This window comes from Coloeus monedula, assembly GCF_965178545.1.
Source record: "Coloeus monedula genome assembly, chromosome: 27".
Classification (NCBI taxonomy): domain Eukaryota; kingdom Metazoa; phylum Chordata; class Aves; order Passeriformes; family Corvidae; genus Coloeus; species Coloeus monedula.
In genome coordinates, this window is record NC_138807.1 from 4,577,450 (window position 1) to 4,596,186 (window position 18,737).

The window sequence follows — 18,737 nt, forward strand, 5'->3', positions numbered from 1 at the left end:
GCCGCGGCCTGACACACCGGTCACACGAGCGGCCGCCGCGGTGACAGCGGCGACAGGAATGGCCTCGTGACCCCGCTGCCTCATCAGTGAAACGAGTTTCGGCAGCCTCAGCCGCCCTCGGGCCCTTTCCCTTGGGATTTTCCCAGGGGGATCGCAGGGAGCAGCGAGGCCCTATCGCCCCCCACCCCGAGCTGAGACCCCACAGCTCGTGTCAGGTGTGGCCGGGCAGAGCCGGGGGGGGGACCAGGCCGGGGGTCCTTTGCAGGGCGGGGGTCGCAGTTGGGCCACCCAGGGGGTGCTGCCACCACTTTGTCCCCAGGACACGGCGTGGGGGCTGCGGTGGCCTCAGCCGGGGCTGTCACTCACCGCGGTCCCTCCGTGCCTCAGTTTCCCCCCCCCCCCCCCAATCAAAACCCCAAGGGAGGGCCCAGGGCACGTCCCCAAAGCCACGGGACACTCTGGGATGGCCACCGCGTCCCCAGCCGGGGCTGGACGGTCACTGTGTCCCTGCCCAGGCGGACACCGTGTCCCAGGCGGGCAGGAGCGTCCTGGCTCCGTGCCGGGGCTGGCAACGCTCCCGGGGTTCCGGGGCCACCTCGGGGTGACACCGCCCGTGTGGAGGAGGACAGCGCTGAGTTTCCGTGAGCTCCCGCTCCGGTGCCCGGGATGCACCGGACACGCTCCCCCGAGCCCACGCCACCTCCAGGACAGGTCCTGGGCAACCCCCGGGCGGCCCCGTTGCCCACAGAGGGGGGAACCCCACCCGCAATCCCCGCCTCACTTTCCCCGGAGCCCTCGGGCTTCCCTCTCTCCTTGTCCCCAGCTCCGGCCACCCCCGGGGGATGCTGAGGGGGTGCCCCAGGTGCCCTGCGGAGGAGGGAGGGAATTCCCAGCCCGCGGCCGGGGGAGGGGATGGGGGCGTGGGGACTGCCCGGGCTCCCCCCACCCGCGGGCAGCCCCCGGCCCGGTTCCTGCGGCCGCGGAAGCCGCGGGGGCTGTGGGGGAAGCTCCATCCAATAACCCGGGTCAGCCCCCACCCCCCCGAGGGGGCCCTGCCTCAGTTTCCCACGGAGCTCAGGGCACCTCGTGGGTGTTTTTCTTGGAAAGAGCCTTTTTCAGAGAAGGGTGCGGTGGAAATTTCTCCTCCTCCAGCAGCAGCGGGGCCACACGCGGCTGGGAACCCCCGGCGCTACCAAAACCCCCGCACAGAGGCCCCAGGGGAGGTGGAGCCCACCCCAAAATCCACCCAGGAGGAGGCGATCCCTCTCCCTTGGGAACGGCTCCAGCAGGGCCGAGGGAAGAGCAAACACGAGTCACGTCAGACATTTTATTGCAAATAAATTTAGCTCCTCGCTCGGTATAAGAATAAACTCTGGAAAAGGTTCAGCTCAGGGTCTCCAAGTGCAAAAGCAGCACCCGGGGGGCTCAGGTCCACCCGTGCAGACGTCGATAATTCCTTGGAAAAAGCAGCTTTTGCAACGAAAAACAAAAAAAAAAAAATCCAGCCCTCTGCAGTCCTCGCCTCCATCGGGTCCCAGCTGCCAAAAATCGCGACAGTGTCCAGCTCCGGGGTCACCCCCCCGCGCTCCGCAGCGCCCGCCCGGGGCTCCCCAGCTCCGGCCCACGGTCCAGCACGACTCCTCGGCCGGCAGCTCCGGCCAGTGTCCATCCGGGCTCCGGCCAGCGTCCCTCCGGGCTTGGCACGGCTCCCTCCATTCCCACCGCAGCGGCCGCGCTCCCCCTTCCTCCTCTCCGGTTAAAAAGAAAAATAAAATCGGTGGGTTTTGGGGATTGTGGGTTGGAACTGGCTGTTTCTCCTTCTTTTTTTTTCCTGCTGTTTTACGTTGGTGATTTTTTTTTTTTTTAGGTTTTTAATCCTTCAAGTCCAGGCCGGGAAGGGGCCAGGAAGGGCTCAGCGCTCCTGCAGACACACGTAAGGCACCCACTGGTTCCTGTCGCGACTCTCGGCGCAGTAACTCGCCACCTCCGCTAGCCCTTGGCTCTTCCAGGCGTCCGTGTGCGGGTTCTGGAGCAGCAAGAGCACGAGGTTAGTGCCACCAGCGCCCCGACACGTGTCCCCGAGCCACGCCGTCACCCTCCCCGACCCCTGGCGCGGCGCCCGGCGGAATCACGGGGCCACCAGCGCGTCACCGCCCCGCTCACCGTGACCAGGAGACAGTGCAGGTCGCGGGGCTCGGAGCCCGGCTCGGGCTCGCCCAGGATGGCAGCCAGGCGCTGCATCCCCGACACGCGCAGGATGTGGATGTCGTTGTCGCAGCAGAACGCCTGGATGAGGGTGAAGTGGATCTGCAGGGCGATGTCACCTTCGTCCTCCTCGTCGGTGGCCAGCACGCACAGCACCACGCTGTCGGGGTCCCTGCGGGGGCACGGCGGGTTAGGGGCGGCTGGGACAGCTCTGGATGGTGGAACCCCCTCCCGCGGAGCTGTCACCCCCCTGTCGCACTCGGAACGGGGGACAGACCCCCCCCAAATGCTGCCTGGTCACCCTCTTCCCCCCCGCCCCCCCGTAAAACGCTCCTGCCAAGAGCCAGCTCTGCGTTAACGGCTCCGAAATAGACGCCGGCCAAGCGAGCCGCGCTGGTGCTGCCCGGACCCCCCCTCCCCGACAGACCCCGCGACAGAGCCCTATCGCGATACTCACACATTCATGAGCTTGGCCGACTCGTAGACCCCCACCGTGAGCCGATCCTGCCGCTGCGCCGCCACCAGCACCCGCTCCACCGCCTCGCTCACCGCCTGCATCCTGCCACGGAGGAACGACAGAGCCGGTGAGCACCGACGGCGACAACCACGGACACCCCCCCCCCCTCCGCCGCAACGCGCCGAGCTGCCCGCGACTTACTTGCTGCTATCGCAAGGCACCAGCTCCTCCAGGGTCATGGTGCAATTGTAATCCCAAAGAAAAGAAGGCAAATTCCAAGAGCAATAATCCTGACAGCGGCTATCGCGCAGATAACGCGGCGCTATCGCGATCACGGCTCCCTCTCCGCTCCTTCCGCAGCTCCAGCGAGATCGCTCTGAGGCTCGGCCGACCGCTGCGCTGCCTTTTATAGGCTCCCATCCGGGGGCGGGGCCTCGCTCGGCGCCCCCGCCCCGTCCATTGGCTGCCGCCGCGCGGAGCCGCCCGCGGACGCGGCGCTGATTGGGCGCCGCCGGCGGGGCCCACGTGGGGGTGAAACGCGGGGGGGGCCGCGGGGGAAACCCCCGCCCTGAAACTGCGCCCCCCCCGCGCCGGGACTTGAGCGGGACCGGGGGGGGCGGCGGCACCGGGGGCGGGCCGGGGGTCGGGGGTCGGTCTGTGGGACCGGGGTCGGTCTGTGGGACCGGGGTCTGCACGGGGGGGTCGGTCCGTGGGTCGGGGGTCGCTCCGTGCACCATGGGGTAGGGGTCCGCTCCGGGGGTCGCTCCGTGCACCGGGGGTCGGGGTCGGTCTGTGGGACCGGGGTCTGCACGGGGGGGTCGGTCCGTGGGTCGGGGGTCGCTCCGTGCACCGGGGTATCGGGGTCCGCTCCGGGGGTCGCTCCGTGCACCGGCGGTCGCACCGGGGGTCGATCGGTGAACCTGGGGGTCGGTGCGTGGGGCAGGGGTCTGCACCAGGGGTCGGCCCGTGCACCGGGGGTCGCTCCGTGCACCGGGAGCTGCACAGGGGGGTCGGTCCCTGGGACCGGAGCTGCACCGGGGGTCGCGGGCTGCAGCGGGGGTTTTGTGCGTGGAGTGGGGGCTGTACCGAGGGTCGTCCCGGGCACCGGGGTCTGCACAGGGGGGTCGGTCCGTGCACCGGGGTCTGCACAGGGGAGTCGGTTCGTGCACCGGGAGCTGCTCCGGGGGTGGGTTCGTGGGTCGGGGTCCGCCTGCAGGAGTCGGTCGGTGCACCGGGGGTCAGTCCGTGCACCGGCGGCCGCGCAGAGGGGTCGGGCCGTGGATCGGGGGCGGCAGCGGGGGTCGGTTCGTGGACCGAGGGACGGTCGGTACACCGGGGGCTGCACCGGGGCTGTGCCGATGGAGCGGAGGCTGCACCGGGGGGCGGCAATTCACGCACCGGCAGCGGGAGGGGTCGGTGCGCTCAGAGCGGGGGGAAACGGGGACACGCGGGGCCCTCCGTGCTGCGGGCGGGCGGCGGCCGCCACCTGCCGGGAACACGGCCCGGGCCCGCCGGGGACGCGCTCCCGGGGACGCGCTCCCGCCCGCCCGCGCTTGTGCCGGGGCTTTGCGCACCGTGGTCGCCTCGTCTTGGCCCCCCGGGTCCCGCTGCGGCGGGGCCGGACCGGTGCGTGCACCCCCGGGGCCGTGGGGTGGCGGGAGGTGCCCCACGCTCTGCCTCAGTTTCCCTCGGCCGCGCCCGCCTGAGCCGTATTTCCCACGCTGCCACCTGCCCGCGGCGGTGCTGGCGCTCTGTCCCCGCTGTCCCCTGTCCCCTCTCGCTGTCCCCGCTGAGCTCCCCCGTGTCCCCCCGCCTCGTCACCGAGCACCGCCGCAACTCATCACACCGATGGCCGCGCTTCCGCTCTGAGTCCTCCGGCCCAACAGGCGGCGCTGTGTCCGCCCTCTCGCTGCCCCCGCCGCAGAGCCTTCTGGGAAGTGTAGTCTCGCCGTGTCCCGCCCCTCCAGCGCCATGAAACGGGGACTACATTACCCACAAGGCTTCGCGCTCTTCGATGGGCGGAGCTTCTCTGTGTGGGCGGGGCCTCGGGACCGGGACCGGGACCGAGACCGGGGAGCTGGGGCTGAGCTGGAATGGGGCCGGAGGCCACGGCGACCGGGCTGGGACCCGAATGGGGCCGGGCTGGGGGTCACCGAACTGGGCTGGGGGCAACCGAATCGGGACCGGACCGAATGGGGACAGGATTGGAGGCCACCGTACCGGGTCTGGGAGCCACCAAACCGGGACCGGACTGGGCTGGGACCGGGCAGGAGTAGCGGGGACTGAGCTGGACCGGGTTTGGGAGCGACGGGATCGGACTGGTCTGGGGGCGACCGGACCGGGGTGGGAGGTTGGGACTGGTCCGGATCGGGGAGACCGGACTCGGTGGCGGTCGGGGATCTCCACGGTTCGGTCCTGCCGGTGTTCGGCGGTGCCCCCGCCCCATCCCGGTTTCCGAGGGGGGGCTCCCGCTCCCCCTGGACCCTCCGGGCGGGGACCCCCAAACCCCCAGCGAGGAGGAGGAGGAGGAGGAGGGGGGCAGGAGGAGGATGCTCGGCTGTGGTGCTGATGGCTGGGACAGGACGGCGGGACAGGGGGACCCCACAGGATGAGGGTCTGGGGGACCCTCTGGGCACAGAGGGGGTCGGGGGCTGCCTGTGGGGTTTGGGGACCCCCCGAAGGGTTGTGGGACACAGAGGGACCAGACCGGGATGTAACGGGACCGGAGAACCGCGCTGGGGACACTGGAGAGCCTGGCAGGGCTGTGGGACAGCAGAGCTGCAGCTCCCCCGTGTCCCCCTGTCTGTCCGTCCTGTCTGTCCCCCCGGCTGCCGCCAGCTGTGCAATAAATCCGTTCGTGAGCCCCTCGTGCCCCTCCCCGTCTGTGCCGTGTCCGGCGGGACGCGCCGGGATGAGGCTGCCGGGACGAGCCCCGTGTTTGCTCAGGGAATTGGCGGCGGCCTCCGCCCGCCTGCGGGCCGGGGGGGGTCACCCTGGGGGTCCCTCCGTGGCCTCGCTGCTGACGTCCATGCCGCCCGCTGCCGGCCACTGGCCGGTGGCACCCGTGTCCCCAGGGATGCGTTTCCCGGGGATGTGTCCCCCCTCCAGCTCGGTGACGGTGTCGCGGTTCGGGGGGACACAGGCGGCCCGTCTGCGTCACCGCGTGTTTGCCCAGGCCGGGGGCGGCTCAGGGGGTATAAAGCTGAGCCTGGCACATCCCTGAGTATCCAGCGACGCAGCCGTGAACATGGAAAACGCTCGGCTCTGCCTGCTCTGCCTGGTGGGCTCCGGCTTCATCCTGCTCGGCACACCGGAGCCGGTACCGGCGCCCACCCTGAGCCTGCCCGGGCAGAGCCGGGAGGAGACAGAGCTGGTAAGGGGCTGGGGGAGCGGGGAAGGGAGTCCCCAGCATCCTCCGTGCGGTTTTGGGGCATTTCGGGATGTTCCTGTTCCCCCCACCCCGGTTTGGAGCTGGTTCTGGCTGTGCCGGGGGGTCCCTGGGGAATTGGGGAGGGGGAGGCCGAGACCCCTCCGCTGTTTTTGTGCTGCCGCTGTGGGGTCCTCGGGGGGCTCCTCGCAGCAGCGACACCGGGGACATCCCGCAGCACGCGGGAATTGCTGCTTTGGGGAATTTCGGTTGGGTTTCCCTTCCCTGTTCCATCCCAACGTGCTCTGGCTCAGCTGCAGGGAGGGTGGTGGGTACCGGAGGGGGGGATGTGAGGGTGGGATGCACCCTAAGGACAGACCCTGAGCCCCCCGATGCTGCCCCAGCCCCGATTCCGGGCCGGGATGAGCCAGACACGGGGTGAGGATGGGACAGGAGCTTGGAACACTCGGGGTGACACGGATCCAGAACTCCTGGATATCCCGGGAATTCGGGGTGTCCCGCTGCTCTCCGTGGCAGGCGGAGGTGCTCCAGGAGGTGCTGGACAAGTTGGAGACCCGGGAGCCGCCGGCGCTGGAGAAGAGGCTGAGCTGGGTGCCCTGGGTAGGGCGGGTCTGGGGGGCGGTGGGCGCTCGCCCGGGGGGCTCAGGGGGACCCCAAACCCCCCGTAGTGGGGGTGCAGCCCCGGTGCTGACGGTGCCGTCCCGCAGTGCGAGCCCGGGGAGCCGTGCGCGGTGCGGCGAGGGGCGCGCATCGGGAAGCTCTGCAGCTGCCCCCGCGGCACCTCCTGCAACCTCTTCATCCTCAAGTGCTCCTGAGGGACCGGGGACACCGGCGGACAACGGGGGACACCGGCGGACAACGGGGGACACCGGCTGCCCCCCGCCTGCGCCCCGGGCAGGGGAGGGAGGGCGAGCCGCGGGCCCCCAACCCCCTCCCCGCACCGGGAGGGAGCCGCCCAGCACCCTCGGTGGCCTGGCCCGTGGGGCTGGCGGGGTCCAGGGGCACATTAAACCATTGGGTCCACGCCTGCCGCCTGCTTTTTTGGGGTGCCAGCACCCTCTGCCGCTGGGCAGGGTCCTGGGAGGGGGGGGCTCCATTCTGTTGTGGGTCCAAGTCGGGGATCTGAGGCTGGGCCAGGGATGAGGGACAGGGAATGGGAATCTCAGCCCGCTGCGGGTCCAACTGCGGCTGGGCTGGGGTGCGGGAGAAGGGCAGCAGGAATGGGAACGTTGCGGGACGGGCAGAGAGCTGAGTCCGCAATCCTTCCGTGGTCACGGCACCGGTGATTCCCGAGCCGCTGGAGGAGGATGGATGGAGGATCCATCCGGAGGCAGCGGGATGCGGAGGGCTCATACGGCCCGGCTCGGCCGCATCCCGCATCCAGAATCCCGGATCCCCATCCAGAATCCCGGATCCCCATCCAGAATCCCGGGTCCCCATCCAGAATCTCGGATTCCCATCACGAATCCTGGGTCCCCCATCCAAAATCCCGTATCCCTCATCATGAATCCCGGATTCCCATCACGACTCCCGGATCCCCATCCCGAATCCCGGATCCCCCATCCCGAATCCCACATCCCCCGAATCCCGGATCTCCCATCCAGAATCCCGGATCCCCCATCCCGAATCCCGGATCCCCATCCAGAATCCCGGATCCCCCATCCCGAATCCCGGATCCCCATCCCGCATCCCGCATCCCGCATCCCGCATCCCGCATCCCGCATCCCGCATCCCGCATCCCCCACCCATGACCCCTCACCGCCCGCGCGGGCCCCACCCGCGGCCCCACCCCGCGCGTTGCCCCTTTAAGAGCCCTCTCTCCCACCTCCGCTCCGCCCACCCGCTTCCCCTCCGGCGCATCCCATTGGCTGGCGGTGACATCAGTGGGCGTGGCCCGCCCGGCAGTGACGCAGGGGGCGTGGCCAGCGGCGGCGGGCGGGGGGCGCCGAAGATGGCGGCGGCTCCGGTGGCTCCGGTGGCTCCGGCCCCTCCGGCCGCTCCGGCCGCTCCGGCCGCGGGGCCGCGCCGCTTCTCGCTGCTCGCCATCGTGGGCGGCGGCTGCCACCGGCCCGGCCTCAGGGCCGCCGCCCTGCAGCAGCTGGAGCGAGGTGAGACCGCGTGATGCTCCGGGGGATCCTCCCGGACCCGCCCGCCCGCCTCCACCGGAGGAGCCCCCCCTGAGGATGCCCCGTTCGGCCGCGCAGCGCCGGGCTGGGATCGCCCCCATCGGGCTGCCCCTTCCTGCCCCAGCCCCCCGGGATCTGCCTCTCTCCTGCCCTTTTGGGTTCCCAGGATTTGCGCCTCGAAATTCCCAGGATTTGCCCCATTTCCTGCCTCCGCCCGCCTGGAGCTGCGGCCTCTCCTGCCCCTCAACCTCTGCGTTTGCCCCTCTAAAATCCCACGATCTGCTCCTTTTTCCTGCCCCCAAATCCTCAAGGGTCTGGGTCCTCAAGCTCTGCTTCCTTCCCAGGCCCCCAGGATTTGCTCCCCCTGGATCTGCCCCGCCAGGATCTGCCCCTTTCCCTGCCCCCTAAATCCCCAGGATCTGCTCCCCTAAATCCCCAGGATCTGCCCCCCTAAATCCCCAGGATCTGCTCCCCTAAATTCCCAGGATCTGCTCCCCTAAATCCCCAGGATCTTTCCTCCTAAATCCCCAGGATCTTTTCCCGCTAAATCTCCAGGATCTTTCCTCCTAAATCCCCGGGATCTGCCCCTTTCCCTGCCCCTCAACCCCCCAGGATCTTCCCCCCATCCCCCCAGGATCTGCTCCCCAATCCCAGCATCTGCCCCCCAGGATTCTCAGGATTCATCCTCCCAGATCTCCAGGATCTGCCGCCCTAAATTCCCAGGATTTGCCTCTTTTCCTGCTGCAGACCCCCAGGATTTACCCCCCATATTGCAGGGACCTCACACCCCATTCCTGCCCCTCCCTGAGCCGGGACCAGATCCCAAAATCACGATGGGAGGGACATTTCCAGGCCTGACCCATTTTCCCCTCACGGCGGGACTGTCCCAAACCTCACCAAAACCACCCCAAAACGGCCCCAAACCCTTGTGCAACCCGCGGGCAGTTACGCCATCCCCCACCGATTCTCTGGCCGTTACCGGGAGCACTCAGAGCCACCCAAATTTTTTGGGAACAGGCTCCCAAAATCCCTCCTGGGAAATGCTGAAGGTGCAGCACCTGTCCCGGTGCTGACAGGTAGCCCCGGCGTGCGCCAAATCTTTTTAATTCCTTAATTACCACCTCGGAGGAGGTGCTGGCAGAGCTGTTCCGTGCCCCGAGGGCTCGGGATTTGGGGTTGTTGGGATTGGCAGAGCCGGAGCTGCCCTGAGTCACGGCACGAGGAGCTCACCTGCCGGGCAGGTGTTGGCACAGGTGGGCTCGGGGATACCCCAAAAACACCTCAGGGTGGGTGGATTTTAGGGTGGGTTTTATGGGGACATGTGGGTTTTGGGGACGGTGCCGGTGGGTGCTGAGCCCCCTTTCCCAAATTTTTATTCCGTGTTTTTCTCCACAGGGATCCGCTCGTGGGACATCGACCTCACCTCCTGCAACCTGGACGAGCAGCTGAAGCTCTTCGTGTCCCGGCATTCTGCCACGTTTTCCAGCATCGTGAAAGGTAAAATATGGGATAAACCAGGGAAAAAAGGGAGGGAAACCCCTCCCAGGAGCTGGGAAATGGTGGGAAAGGGGGGGGGGTTGGTGATAAGGGACTCCCCCCCCCCCCCCCCATTCCTGGCTTTTGTGGGAACAGGCCTGGCTTTGTGCCCACCCCCCCCCCCACATCCAAACCCCGTGATCCCTCCACGTGAGGAGCCGCTTCCTTCTCCCACCCCGGGGCGGGATGAGATTTTCCATGGAGGAACGGAATGGGGAAGATGGAGCTGGGGCCGCTCCGGTGCCTTTTTCCCCCCCCCCCTTCCCACATCCCACCCCCTGTTGTGTCTTTCCCTGCTTTGAAAGAGAGGGTGAACCCCCAAAACCCCACCCTAGGAGCACCCCGAGCATTTAGGGGGGGTCCCCACCTGTCCCCCCTCCCCTCCTGTGGCAGGAAGGACACGGGAAATGTGTCCCTTGACCGCCGCGGTGTCCGGCAGCCGCGACGGTGCCCGTCCCTCTTCCGCCGGAAAACCGGGCAGGCCCCGGCCGTGCCACCCCCACGGGGCCAAACCCCCCCCACGGGGGAGGGTGGTGGTCACCCCGTCGGTGCCCACAGGTCAGCGGACCCTCCACCACCGTGGGGATGTGCTGGAGACCCTGGTGCTGCTCAACCCTTCCGACAAATCCCTGTGTGACGAGGTGAGCTGGGAATGCTCCCGCGGGATGAATCCGGGTGCCGTCCCCGTGTCCCCCCGCCGTGTCCTGGTGTCCCTCCCTCGTGTCCTGACGTCCCCCTCCGTCCCCAGCTGCGGAACCTGATCACGGACGTGTCGCAGCACAAGCTGCTGGTGTTCGCGGGGCCCTGCGTGGAGGACACCGGGGAGCTGATGCTGCAGACCGGCTGCTTCTCCCTGCGGGATTTCATCCAGATCTTCACGGATAAGGAGGTGCGGAGCTGCGGGAAGGAGCTGGGTGAAGGGGATGGGGTTTTTGGGGTGGGAGTTGCTGTGTGAGGATGGCAGCGGGAGCTTGGAGGGGCTGGTGGATCTGTGGGAATGCTGCCACATCGTCCCTCTGCTCTCAGGGGCGTCCTTGCAACGTGTGGGGAAAATCCTGGGGGTCTGCGGCTGGGAAAGGGGCGGATCCTGGGAGTTTAGGGGAGCAGATCATGGGAGTTTAGGGGGGTGGATCCTGGGGATTTAGGGAAGCAGATCCCAGGGATTTAGGGGGGCAGATCCCAGGGATTTTGGGGGGCAGATCGTGGGAGTTTAGGGGAGCAGATCCTGGGAGTTTATGGGGACAGATCCTGGGAGTTTAGGGGTGCAGATCCTGGGGATTTAGGGGAGAAGATCCTGGGGATTTAGGGGAGCAGATCCCAGGGATTTAGGGGTGCAGATCCCAGAGATTTAGGGGTGCAGATCCTGGGAGTTTAGGGGGGCAGATCCTGGGGATTTAGGGGTGCAGATCCTGGGGATTTAGGGGGAGCAGATCCTGGGTGTTTCGGGGTGCAGATCCTGGGGATTTAGGGGTGCAGATACTGGGAGTTTAGGGGGGCAGATCCTGGGGATTTAGGGGTGCAGATACTGGGAGTCTAGGGGGGCAGATCCTGGGGATTTAGGGGGGTGCATCCTGGAAGTTTAGGGCAGCAGATCCTGGGGATTTAGGGGTGCAGATACTGGGAGTTTAGGGGATTTAGGGGAGTGGATCCTGGGAATTTAGGGGAGCAGATTCCGGGCATTTAGGGGTGCAGATCCTCTACTGCCAGGCTGGCGGGGCACTGCCGCAACCGGGGTGGGGGGGATCAAGGAAGGCTCCTCTTGGGGAGCCCCCCAGGACCCTGCTCAGTGGCAGAGGGGGCTGACACCCCAAAATCCCCCAAAAAGCAGGCAGCGGGCATGGATCCAATGGTTTAATGTGTCCCTGGACACCTCCCACCCCCCACGGGTCATCCATGCCCATCCCGGTGTGGGATGGGGGCTGAGGTCCGGCCGCTGTCCCCGGTGCCCCCTCCCACCCGAAGCTCCCCCTCTGTGCAGGTGGGGGACATCCTGAGCTCTGCGGACCCCTCGGCCAAGGCCAGGCTGACCATCAGCTGCCCGGATTTCGGGGAGTGGCGGGACTCGGGCTTGGAGCACCACAACCTGCAGGACTTCATCGAGCTGCGCTACAACCCCGGCTGCGTCCTGCCGGAGATGGAGGGGCTGGAGGAGTTCATGGAGTACCTGTCGGAGTCTCTGGAACCCCAGTCCCCCTTCGACCTCCTGGAGCCCCCCACCATGGTGGGATTCCTGAAGCTCTCCAAGCCTTGCTGCTACATCTTCCCGGGCGGGAGAGGGGACTCGGCTTTCTTCGCCGTCAACGGCTTCAACGTCTTGGTCAACGGCGGCTCCAACCCCAAATCCTCTTTCTGGAAGCTGGTGCGGCACCTGGACCGCATCGACTCCATCCTGGTGACGCACGCGGGCACGGACAGCCTGCCTGGCATCAACAGCCTGCTCCAGAGGAAGCTGGCCGAGCTGGAGGAGGACCCTTCCCAGAGCTCCCAGGGCAACGGCGACTGGGCCAAGAACCTCATCTCACCGGAGCTGGGCGTCGTCTTCCTCAACGCCTCCGAGAAGCTGAAGGACATCGAGGGCGACTCGCGGGTGCTGAAGAGCTGCGACGAGGCCGCGCTGACCCTGCACTACCTGGAGAAGTTGGGCATCCGGCCCAACCTGCTGGCCCGGGATAGCGGCCCCCGCGCCGAGCCCACCGTGCTCTTCCAGAAGATGGGCGTGGGCCGGCTGGACATGTACGTGCTCAACCCCGTGAAGGGCACCAAGGAGCTGGAGTTCCTCCTGCAGCAGTGGTCGGGGAACGGCTTCCCCAAGGAGCAGGAGCTGCCCCTGCAGTGCCTGACCTCGGTGTGCGTCCTGCTCGTGTGGCACCCCGTGAGCCGCTCCGAGAAGATCATCCGGGTGCTGTTCCCCGGCTGCACGCCCCAGGCTCGGATCCTGGAAGGGTTGGAGAAGGTGAAGCACCTGGAGTTCCTCAAGTACCCCGTGGTCACCAAGAATGACCTGAAGGGGACGGCGCAGGTGGAGAAGCCGCTGAAGCAGAGGAGGGCGGAGAGCAAGGAGAGCCTCAAGTCGGGCTCTAAGCTCAGCTTGGTAGAGGCCGGGGCGCCGGCGCCGAAGGAGAAGGCTCTGAAGGCGGAGAAGAAGGAGGTGAAGCCTGGTGGGACCAAGGAGAAGCCAAAATCCCTGGGGGATGCGGCCAGAACGGGGTCGGAAGAGGAGAAAGCCAAGGATGGCCGAGCGAAGCCGGACTCGGCGGCCGAGAAGGCGAAGGGGGACGCGAAGCTGAAGCTGAGCAAGGAGAAGGCGGCGCCCAAGAAGGAGCCGACTGCCAGGAAGGAGGAGAAGAAGCCACCGAAGAAGGACGAGGGGGCCGAGGCGAAGGCGGAGCCCAAGAAGGAGGTGAAGGTGGTGAAGAAGGAGCCGAAGGCCGAGGCGCTGCGGAAGGACTCAAAGGACAGCAAGGCCGAGGCCAAGGCTCCGGCCAAGGCTCCGGCCCGGAAAACGCCGGTTCCGGAGAGCCGCAAAGCCCCGGCCAAGGCCGGCAGCATCAAGAAGACCCTGCTCAAGAAGGAGCCGGAGAAAACCAAGGCTAAAACCCCCCGGAAGGAAGCAGGGACGTCGGACGGCTCCAAATCCTCCTCCCCCGAGGAGATGCTGCCGGAGGCCGAGCGGGAGGGCGGGAGGAGGAGGAAGGAAGAATCCACGGATGAAGGCATCGCCACGGCTGACAGCGAGCTGGAGCCTTTATCCCTGGAGAACGGGGGGAACCGGCGTCCGGGGGTCCCGGGGGATCCGTCCTGCCTGGAGAACGGCCTGGAAGAGCCCGACAGCCCCCAGCGGCTGCGCTACGTGGAGAGCAGCCCCCTGCGAGCCGTGTGCCCCCCATCGCCCGTGGCCAAGACCCCCAAGAGCGACCGCAGCGTCAACTTCGACCTGACGCCCACCGGGCTGCTCAACCACGGCCCCGAGGGCGCCGAGGATCCCTGCGGCAGCTCCGAGGAGAAGACCCTGGAGATGATGTCTCCGGCCAGCTCAGGGCCGGCCAGTGCTGGCCACACACCTTTCCACCAGTCGCCGGTGGAGGACGGCGCGGAGGAGCCGGGCAGCGGCGCCGGCCGGCAGCAGAACGCGTGGCCGGCGGCCGGAGGGGGCAAGGCCGCGCAGGACGGCTCCGTGCCGGACAAGCAGGCGGGGTGCCTGTCCCTCAGCCCCTTCAAGGATGACGTCCCCGACGTGTCCCCCACCATCACCACGCCCTCGCTGCCGGCCGAGGTGGGCTCCCCGCACTCCACCGAGGTGGACGAGTCGCTCTCGGTGTCCTTCGAGCAGGTGCTGCCGCCGGTCAGCGAGTCCCCGCCGGACGAGGGCCGGCGCTCCCGCGGCTCCGGGGACGCGCCCGAGCCCGAGGCCACCAAAGGGGGGCTGTCGCTGCCGCTGCGGCCGTGCCACCACCCGCCCTGGGCCGACGGGGACGCCGCGCCGCGGCCTGGCCGCCGCTCGGACTCGCCCCACGACGTGGACCTGTGCCTGGTGTCCCCCTGCGAGTTCGAGCACCCCAAGTCCGAGCGGTCGCCCTCGGCCGCCGCCAGCCCGCGGGAGCTGTCGGACAGCGACCCGTCGCAGGAGCTGGTGCCACCCCGGGGCCGGCCGGGCGAGACCCCCCCCACGTCGGTCAGCGAATCGCTGCCCACCCTCTCCGACTCTGACGTCCCTCCGGCCACCGAGGACTGCCCGTCCATCCTGGCTGACGGGCTGGAGTCGGACGAGGACTCGGAGCGGCCGCCCCGCGGCGTGGCCAGAGCGTGTGACCCGCTGCCAGCCCCCCTGAAGGACCCCTGTCCCCTCCCCGCCCAGCCCGGAATCTGCATGGTGGACCCCGAGGCGCTGCCCCCCGGCCGGAAGGAGCCCCCCGGTGCCAGGGTGAAGAGGACCCCATCCCGCGTGGGCTCGGCGCCCGCCGCCCCCAAGGCCGAGCCCCCGCGCGCCCCCGCCTCGGCCACCAAGGCCAGGCCTCCCGCCAGCTCCGCCGGGGACAAGGACAAGGCCAGGCTGCCCCTTGGGGACAAGAAGGGCCCGTCCAGCGGGGACCCCCGTGCCCCCGGCAGCGCCCGCGGCGCTGGAGCCCGGCCGGTGGCCGGAGCGGGCCGGGCATCACCGGCAGGTACGGGCGGGGGGCCAGCGGGGGGGTGGCACTGGGGGGTCTGTGGGGGCTGCTGTGATCATGGTCACCCTGTCCTGGCAGGCACAAGGGCTGCAGCCCCCCAGGGACCCCCTGTCTACGTGGACCTGGCGTATCTGCCCGGCTCCTGGAGCGCCCGCACGGTGGATGAGGAGTTCTTCCGGCGGATCCGCTCCCTCTGCTACGTGGTCAGCGGCGATGACCACCTGAAGGAGGGGGTCCTGCGGCCGCTGCTCGATGCCCTCCTCACGGGCAAGCACCAGTGGGGCATCGACATCCAGGTGAGGCCCCACTCCTGGGGCTGTGGAGGGGTGGGATTGGCACCCTCACGGTGCTGGGGGGGTGATAGGATGTCCTGGGTGTCCCTTCCCAGTCCTGGGGGGATGACAAAGTGTCCTGGGTGTCCCTCCCTGGTCCTGAGAGGGTGACAGAGTGTCCTGGGTGTCCCTTCCTGCTCCTGGGGTGGTGACAGAGTGTCCTGGGTGTCCCTCTCTGGTGCTGGGAGGGGTGACAAAGTGTCCTGGGTGCCCTCTCTCAGCGCCCAGGGCTGGTGACAGAATGTCCCTGCCGTCCCCTCAGGTGACTTTGATCCCGACCTTCGACTCGCTGGTGATGCACGAGTGGTACCAGGAGACGCACGAGCGGCAGCAGGAGCTGGGCATCACCGTGCTGGGCAGCAACAGCACCGTGGCCATGCAGGACGAGACCTTCCCCGCCTGCAAGGTGGAGTTCTGAGCTGGCACGGGGGGGCACACGGCGTGGTTGCCACCCCCACCCTCCTCCCCGAGCCCCCCACCACCACTCACCACCTCTCTGAGCCCCCCTCCCCACGGAGCTCGGAGGGGAGGGACGGGGGCACGGCAGTGGGGGGAAGGTGGGGTCGTGTCCCGCTGCCCACTCCACGCCACCCCCCTGCATGCCCACGCCAGCCACGCTCTGCACCCGCTGCCAGCCCGGGGAGGGGGATGAGGGACCAGCTGGGCATGGGAGGGGGTGGCAGAGTGTGGCCCCCACCCCAGCCAGCGGCGGTGCTGAGCCGTCCCCCCACGGGCAGCTCGATGGAACAGGGTAAATTTTGGTGTTTTGTGGTTGTTTGGTTTTTTTTTTCTCCCCTCTCCCCACCATTCCCTGGACGAGCCCCAATTTTTCCCCTCCACCCCAAATAACCACAGTGCTCAAAGTTGGGGAGGGGGAGGAGGGGCTGGGTCTCTTTTTAGAGGGGGGGGGGCACAAAGTTTGGACAACCTCGGGGGTCCCATCCCTGAGGGGGGTGGGATTGGGGGGGCTGCTGCTGCTCTGGGGTTGTCCTTGGTGTTTTGACCCCTCCCTCCCCAAAAAGCCCCCCCAAAACGGTTGTAGCCCCCCCCCCCCCCAAAATTGATTGTACCCCCCCCTCCCTTCACGTGCAGCATCCTCCCCCCCCCAGGCTGAGACCTGCCCAGCTCGCTGCACTGATGGCCCCTCCCTCTCCCTAAATTTTGGGGTGAGGGGGCTGAAGGAAGGCACCACCCCCCCCTGCAGCCCCTCATTTTTTTGGGGTGGGGAGGAGGGAGTGGGAAGCAGCCCCCTCCCCATCCACCCCCACCCCCGTGAGTTGCTGGAAGCTGTTCAAAACCAAACGTCACGTGCAATTTTTAAGGGGTTTTTAGGAGCGGAGAGCTCGAAAAAAGGGGGGGGGGGTCAGGGTGGGGCTGGTGGGGGAGGGGGGGGGGACACAGGATGTGACCCTCCCCCCCCCCCCCCAAAAATCCCCCCTCCCCAAATTCTCCCCCTCGGGACAAACACTAACCCGTTTTGTAGGAGGCTCCTCAATGGCTCTTTTTTTGTAATGACTTTTTAAGATAAAAAAAAAGCCAACAACAAAAAAAAAAAAAAAAAAGAAAAAAAAAAAGAAAAACCGACAAAAATCGTGAAAACTGAAGAAACCAAACCTTTTTTTGGGGGGGATGGGGGGGGGGAGAGGGAATTTATTTATCTTTACACCCTTCCCCCCCCTCCCATAAATGCCCGTGGGGGCTTTTACCTTCGATTGTATCGTCCTACGTGTTCGGGGAGGGGGCACTGAATGTTTCACCTTTAGTGCTTTAAATCTTTTTTTTTTCTCCTCAGCTGGAAGGTTTGGAAGTTGGGGGGGCGTTTTTTTGGTGGGTGGGTGGGGTGACTGTGACCTCTCCCCCCACCCCAAAAACCCAGCCCCTGCCCGTGGCCAGCGGCACACGCTCCCCGTCTTGCACGCCACGTTCCCGTTTGGCAAATGTGTGGAAAACGAGCATTAAAGAGGATCATTCCCAGTGGATTTGTGTCTCCTGGGGTGGTTTTTTTTTTGTTTTTGGCGGGGGGGGGGGGGGAGTCCCCGATGGATTTGGGGAGGGGGTGGGAAAAGGATGGGTTGGGCAGGGAAGGAAGGGGGAGTTTGGGGTTGTAGCTTGAGGTGGGAAAGGGGTTTTGGGTTTGTTTGTTTTTTTTTTTTTTTTGAGGGGGTGGGAGGGAGTTCTGGGGTTGCTGCTGGTGGTGGGAGAGGGGTCGGGGGGTTTGGGGGGGGGGGTCCAGGGTGTCACGCGGGGGGGGGGGGGTTGGAGAGGGGTCGGGGGGGTGTGGATGCGCTGCGGTGCGGCAGCGCCGAGGCTGAGGCTGGATGCGGGGTTGCCATGACAACTGCATCCCCATCCCCATCCCTGACAGCCCCAGCCCCGCCGCCCCCGGCCCCCCGAGGAGGAGGAGGAGGAGGAGGGGGCTGCAGCCGCTGCCTTCGGCCCCCGCAGCTTTTGGGGGGGGGGGGGATTTTGGGGGGGTTTGGAGCCTCCTCGGTGCTGCGGGGGGGTGGGGGTGCTGCTCGGTGCGCGAGCCTGGCACGACCAGGGAACAAAACCGCTTGAAATCCTCCCGGACCCCTCCTCAAATTCCCCTTTCCACCCCCCCCAGCCAATCCCAAACCTCCCCTTCCCCAAAATCTCCTCGTTCCCAGACCCTTGCTCCATCGGGGGTGTTTTGGGGAAGGGGCTCCTCGGGCGCTCCTGGGGGGATTCGGTCCCTTGGAGCCCAGGGGTGACCCCCGGGGTCGGGGCTGTCCCTGTCCCCCCCCGGCCGCTCTGAACCCCCCGCTCCGGTGATTTCCCAGTGCTGTGACTGGTCCCAGTGGCTTTGGGAGCTTCATGGCCGTGGGGAGGGGTCCCAGCGGGGGCTTCTCCGCCACTGCCACCCGGCTGGGGGCTGCCAACACGGGCGGGGACACCGCGGGGTCACGGAGGTGACAATGCCCGTGGCGGCAGCGCCAGCAGAGCCTGATCCTGGCTGAGCCCCGCGTGGAGCTGGGGAGGGGTCTGCAACCCCCCGCCCCCCCGAGCCCACCGGCGGTGCCACCGGCTGGGCCTGGCACTGCCACCCCGGCGCGGTGACACCCGCCAGGTGTCACCGGGACAAAAGGCAGCGTAACCGAAGCTGTCGCGTGACGTCCCCGCCGTCCCAGCTCCGGTGGCACCGCGGGCTGGCGCGTTCCCCATCCCGGCGGGATGTTTGGTTAATTCCCGACGGGAATGTCCCCCCCCCCCCCCCCCCCGCCTCGGGTCCCTGCCCTCCGTGCCCGCTCCCGCAGCTGCGCCGGTGACAGCTGGAGCCGGGGCATGAGCTCAGCAGGGTGCGAGGCACCGGCTGGTACCGGCGGCGGTGGTGGGGGTGTGGGGGGGACAGCCCGGGACCGCGGGTGCGGTGACAACTGGCGGGGTCGGGTGGGAGCCGCTGCACCGGGAGCAGCACGGCGAGCTCGGGGGGGATGGCGGCGTGCGCGGCGGTGGCAGTCCTGGGAAGGGCGTGACAGCTTGGGATCGGTGACAGCCGGGAGACCGCGA

At 67.6% G+C, this 18,737-nt stretch overlaps 3 protein-coding genes across 3 annotated transcripts; 2 read left to right on the forward strand and 1 right to left on the reverse strand.

The window, feature by feature from the left end:
* Nucleotides 1-1,313: 1,313 nt before the first annotated feature.
* On the reverse strand, nucleotides 1,314-3,031 carry GADD45B (growth arrest and DNA damage inducible beta). Its single transcript, XM_082298081.1, has 4 exons — nucleotides 2,864-3,031; nucleotides 2,663-2,764; nucleotides 2,164-2,377; nucleotides 1,314-2,026 (listed from the first exon to the last, which is right to left on the reverse strand). The coding sequence occupies exons 1-4, from the start codon at nucleotides 2,899-2,901 to the stop codon at nucleotides 1,913-1,915; spliced, it is 468 nt and encodes a 155-aa protein (XP_082154207.1). The 5' UTR covers nucleotides 2,902-3,031; the 3' UTR covers nucleotides 1,314-1,912.
* Nucleotides 3,032-5,909: 2,878 nt separating this feature from the next.
* Nucleotides 5,910-6,894, forward strand: LOC309582552 (cocaine- and amphetamine-regulated transcript protein-like; the record flags this gene model as incomplete). The annotated part of the gene is made up of 3 exons (XM_082297746.1): nucleotides 5,910-6,035; nucleotides 6,567-6,650; nucleotides 6,758-6,894. The coding sequence occupies 3 exons, from the start codon at nucleotides 5,910-5,912 to the stop codon at nucleotides 6,863-6,865; spliced, it is 318 nt and encodes a 105-aa protein (XP_082153872.1). The 3' UTR covers nucleotides 6,866-6,894.
* Nucleotides 6,895-7,983: 1,089 nt separating this feature from the next.
* Nucleotides 7,984-17,186, forward strand: MAP1S (microtubule associated protein 1S). Its single transcript, XM_082298114.1, has 7 exons — nucleotides 7,984-8,158; nucleotides 9,572-9,673; nucleotides 10,271-10,353; nucleotides 10,461-10,601; nucleotides 11,691-14,874; nucleotides 14,956-15,173; nucleotides 15,472-17,186. Exons 1-7 carry the CDS (start codon nucleotides 8,002-8,004, stop codon nucleotides 15,625-15,627), a joined length of 4,041 nt encoding a protein of 1,346 aa, XP_082154240.1. The 5' UTR covers nucleotides 7,984-8,001; the 3' UTR covers nucleotides 15,628-17,186.
* Nucleotides 17,187-18,737: the final 1,551 nt, after the last annotated feature.

Excerpts from the sequence above, each read along its gene's own strand:
- GADD45B (XM_082298081.1), bottom strand. The coding sequence starts at position 2,901 with ATGACCCTGGAGGAGCTGGTGCCTTGCGATAGCAGCAA. Across the intron at positions 2,765-2,863 it reads GTGCCTTGCGATAGCAGCAA|GATGCAGGCGGTGAGCGAGG; the intron begins GTAAGTCGCGGG and ends CCTCCGTGGCAG. Across the intron at positions 2,378-2,662 it reads TCGGCCAAGCTCATGAATGT|GGACCCCGACAGCGTGGTGC; the intron begins GTGAGTATCGCG and ends GTGCCCCCGCAG.
- MAP1S (XM_082298114.1), top strand. The coding sequence starts at position 8,002 with ATGGCGGCGGCTCCGGTGGCTCCGGTGGCTCCGGCCCCTCCGGCCGCT. Across the intron at positions 9,674-10,270 it reads GTTTTCCAGCATCGTGAAAG|GTCAGCGGACCCTCCACCAC; the intron begins GTAAAATATGGG and ends CGGTGCCCACAG. Across the intron at positions 15,174-15,471 it reads AGTGGGGCATCGACATCCAG|GTGACTTTGATCCCGACCTT; the intron begins GTGAGGCCCCAC and ends CCGTCCCCTCAG.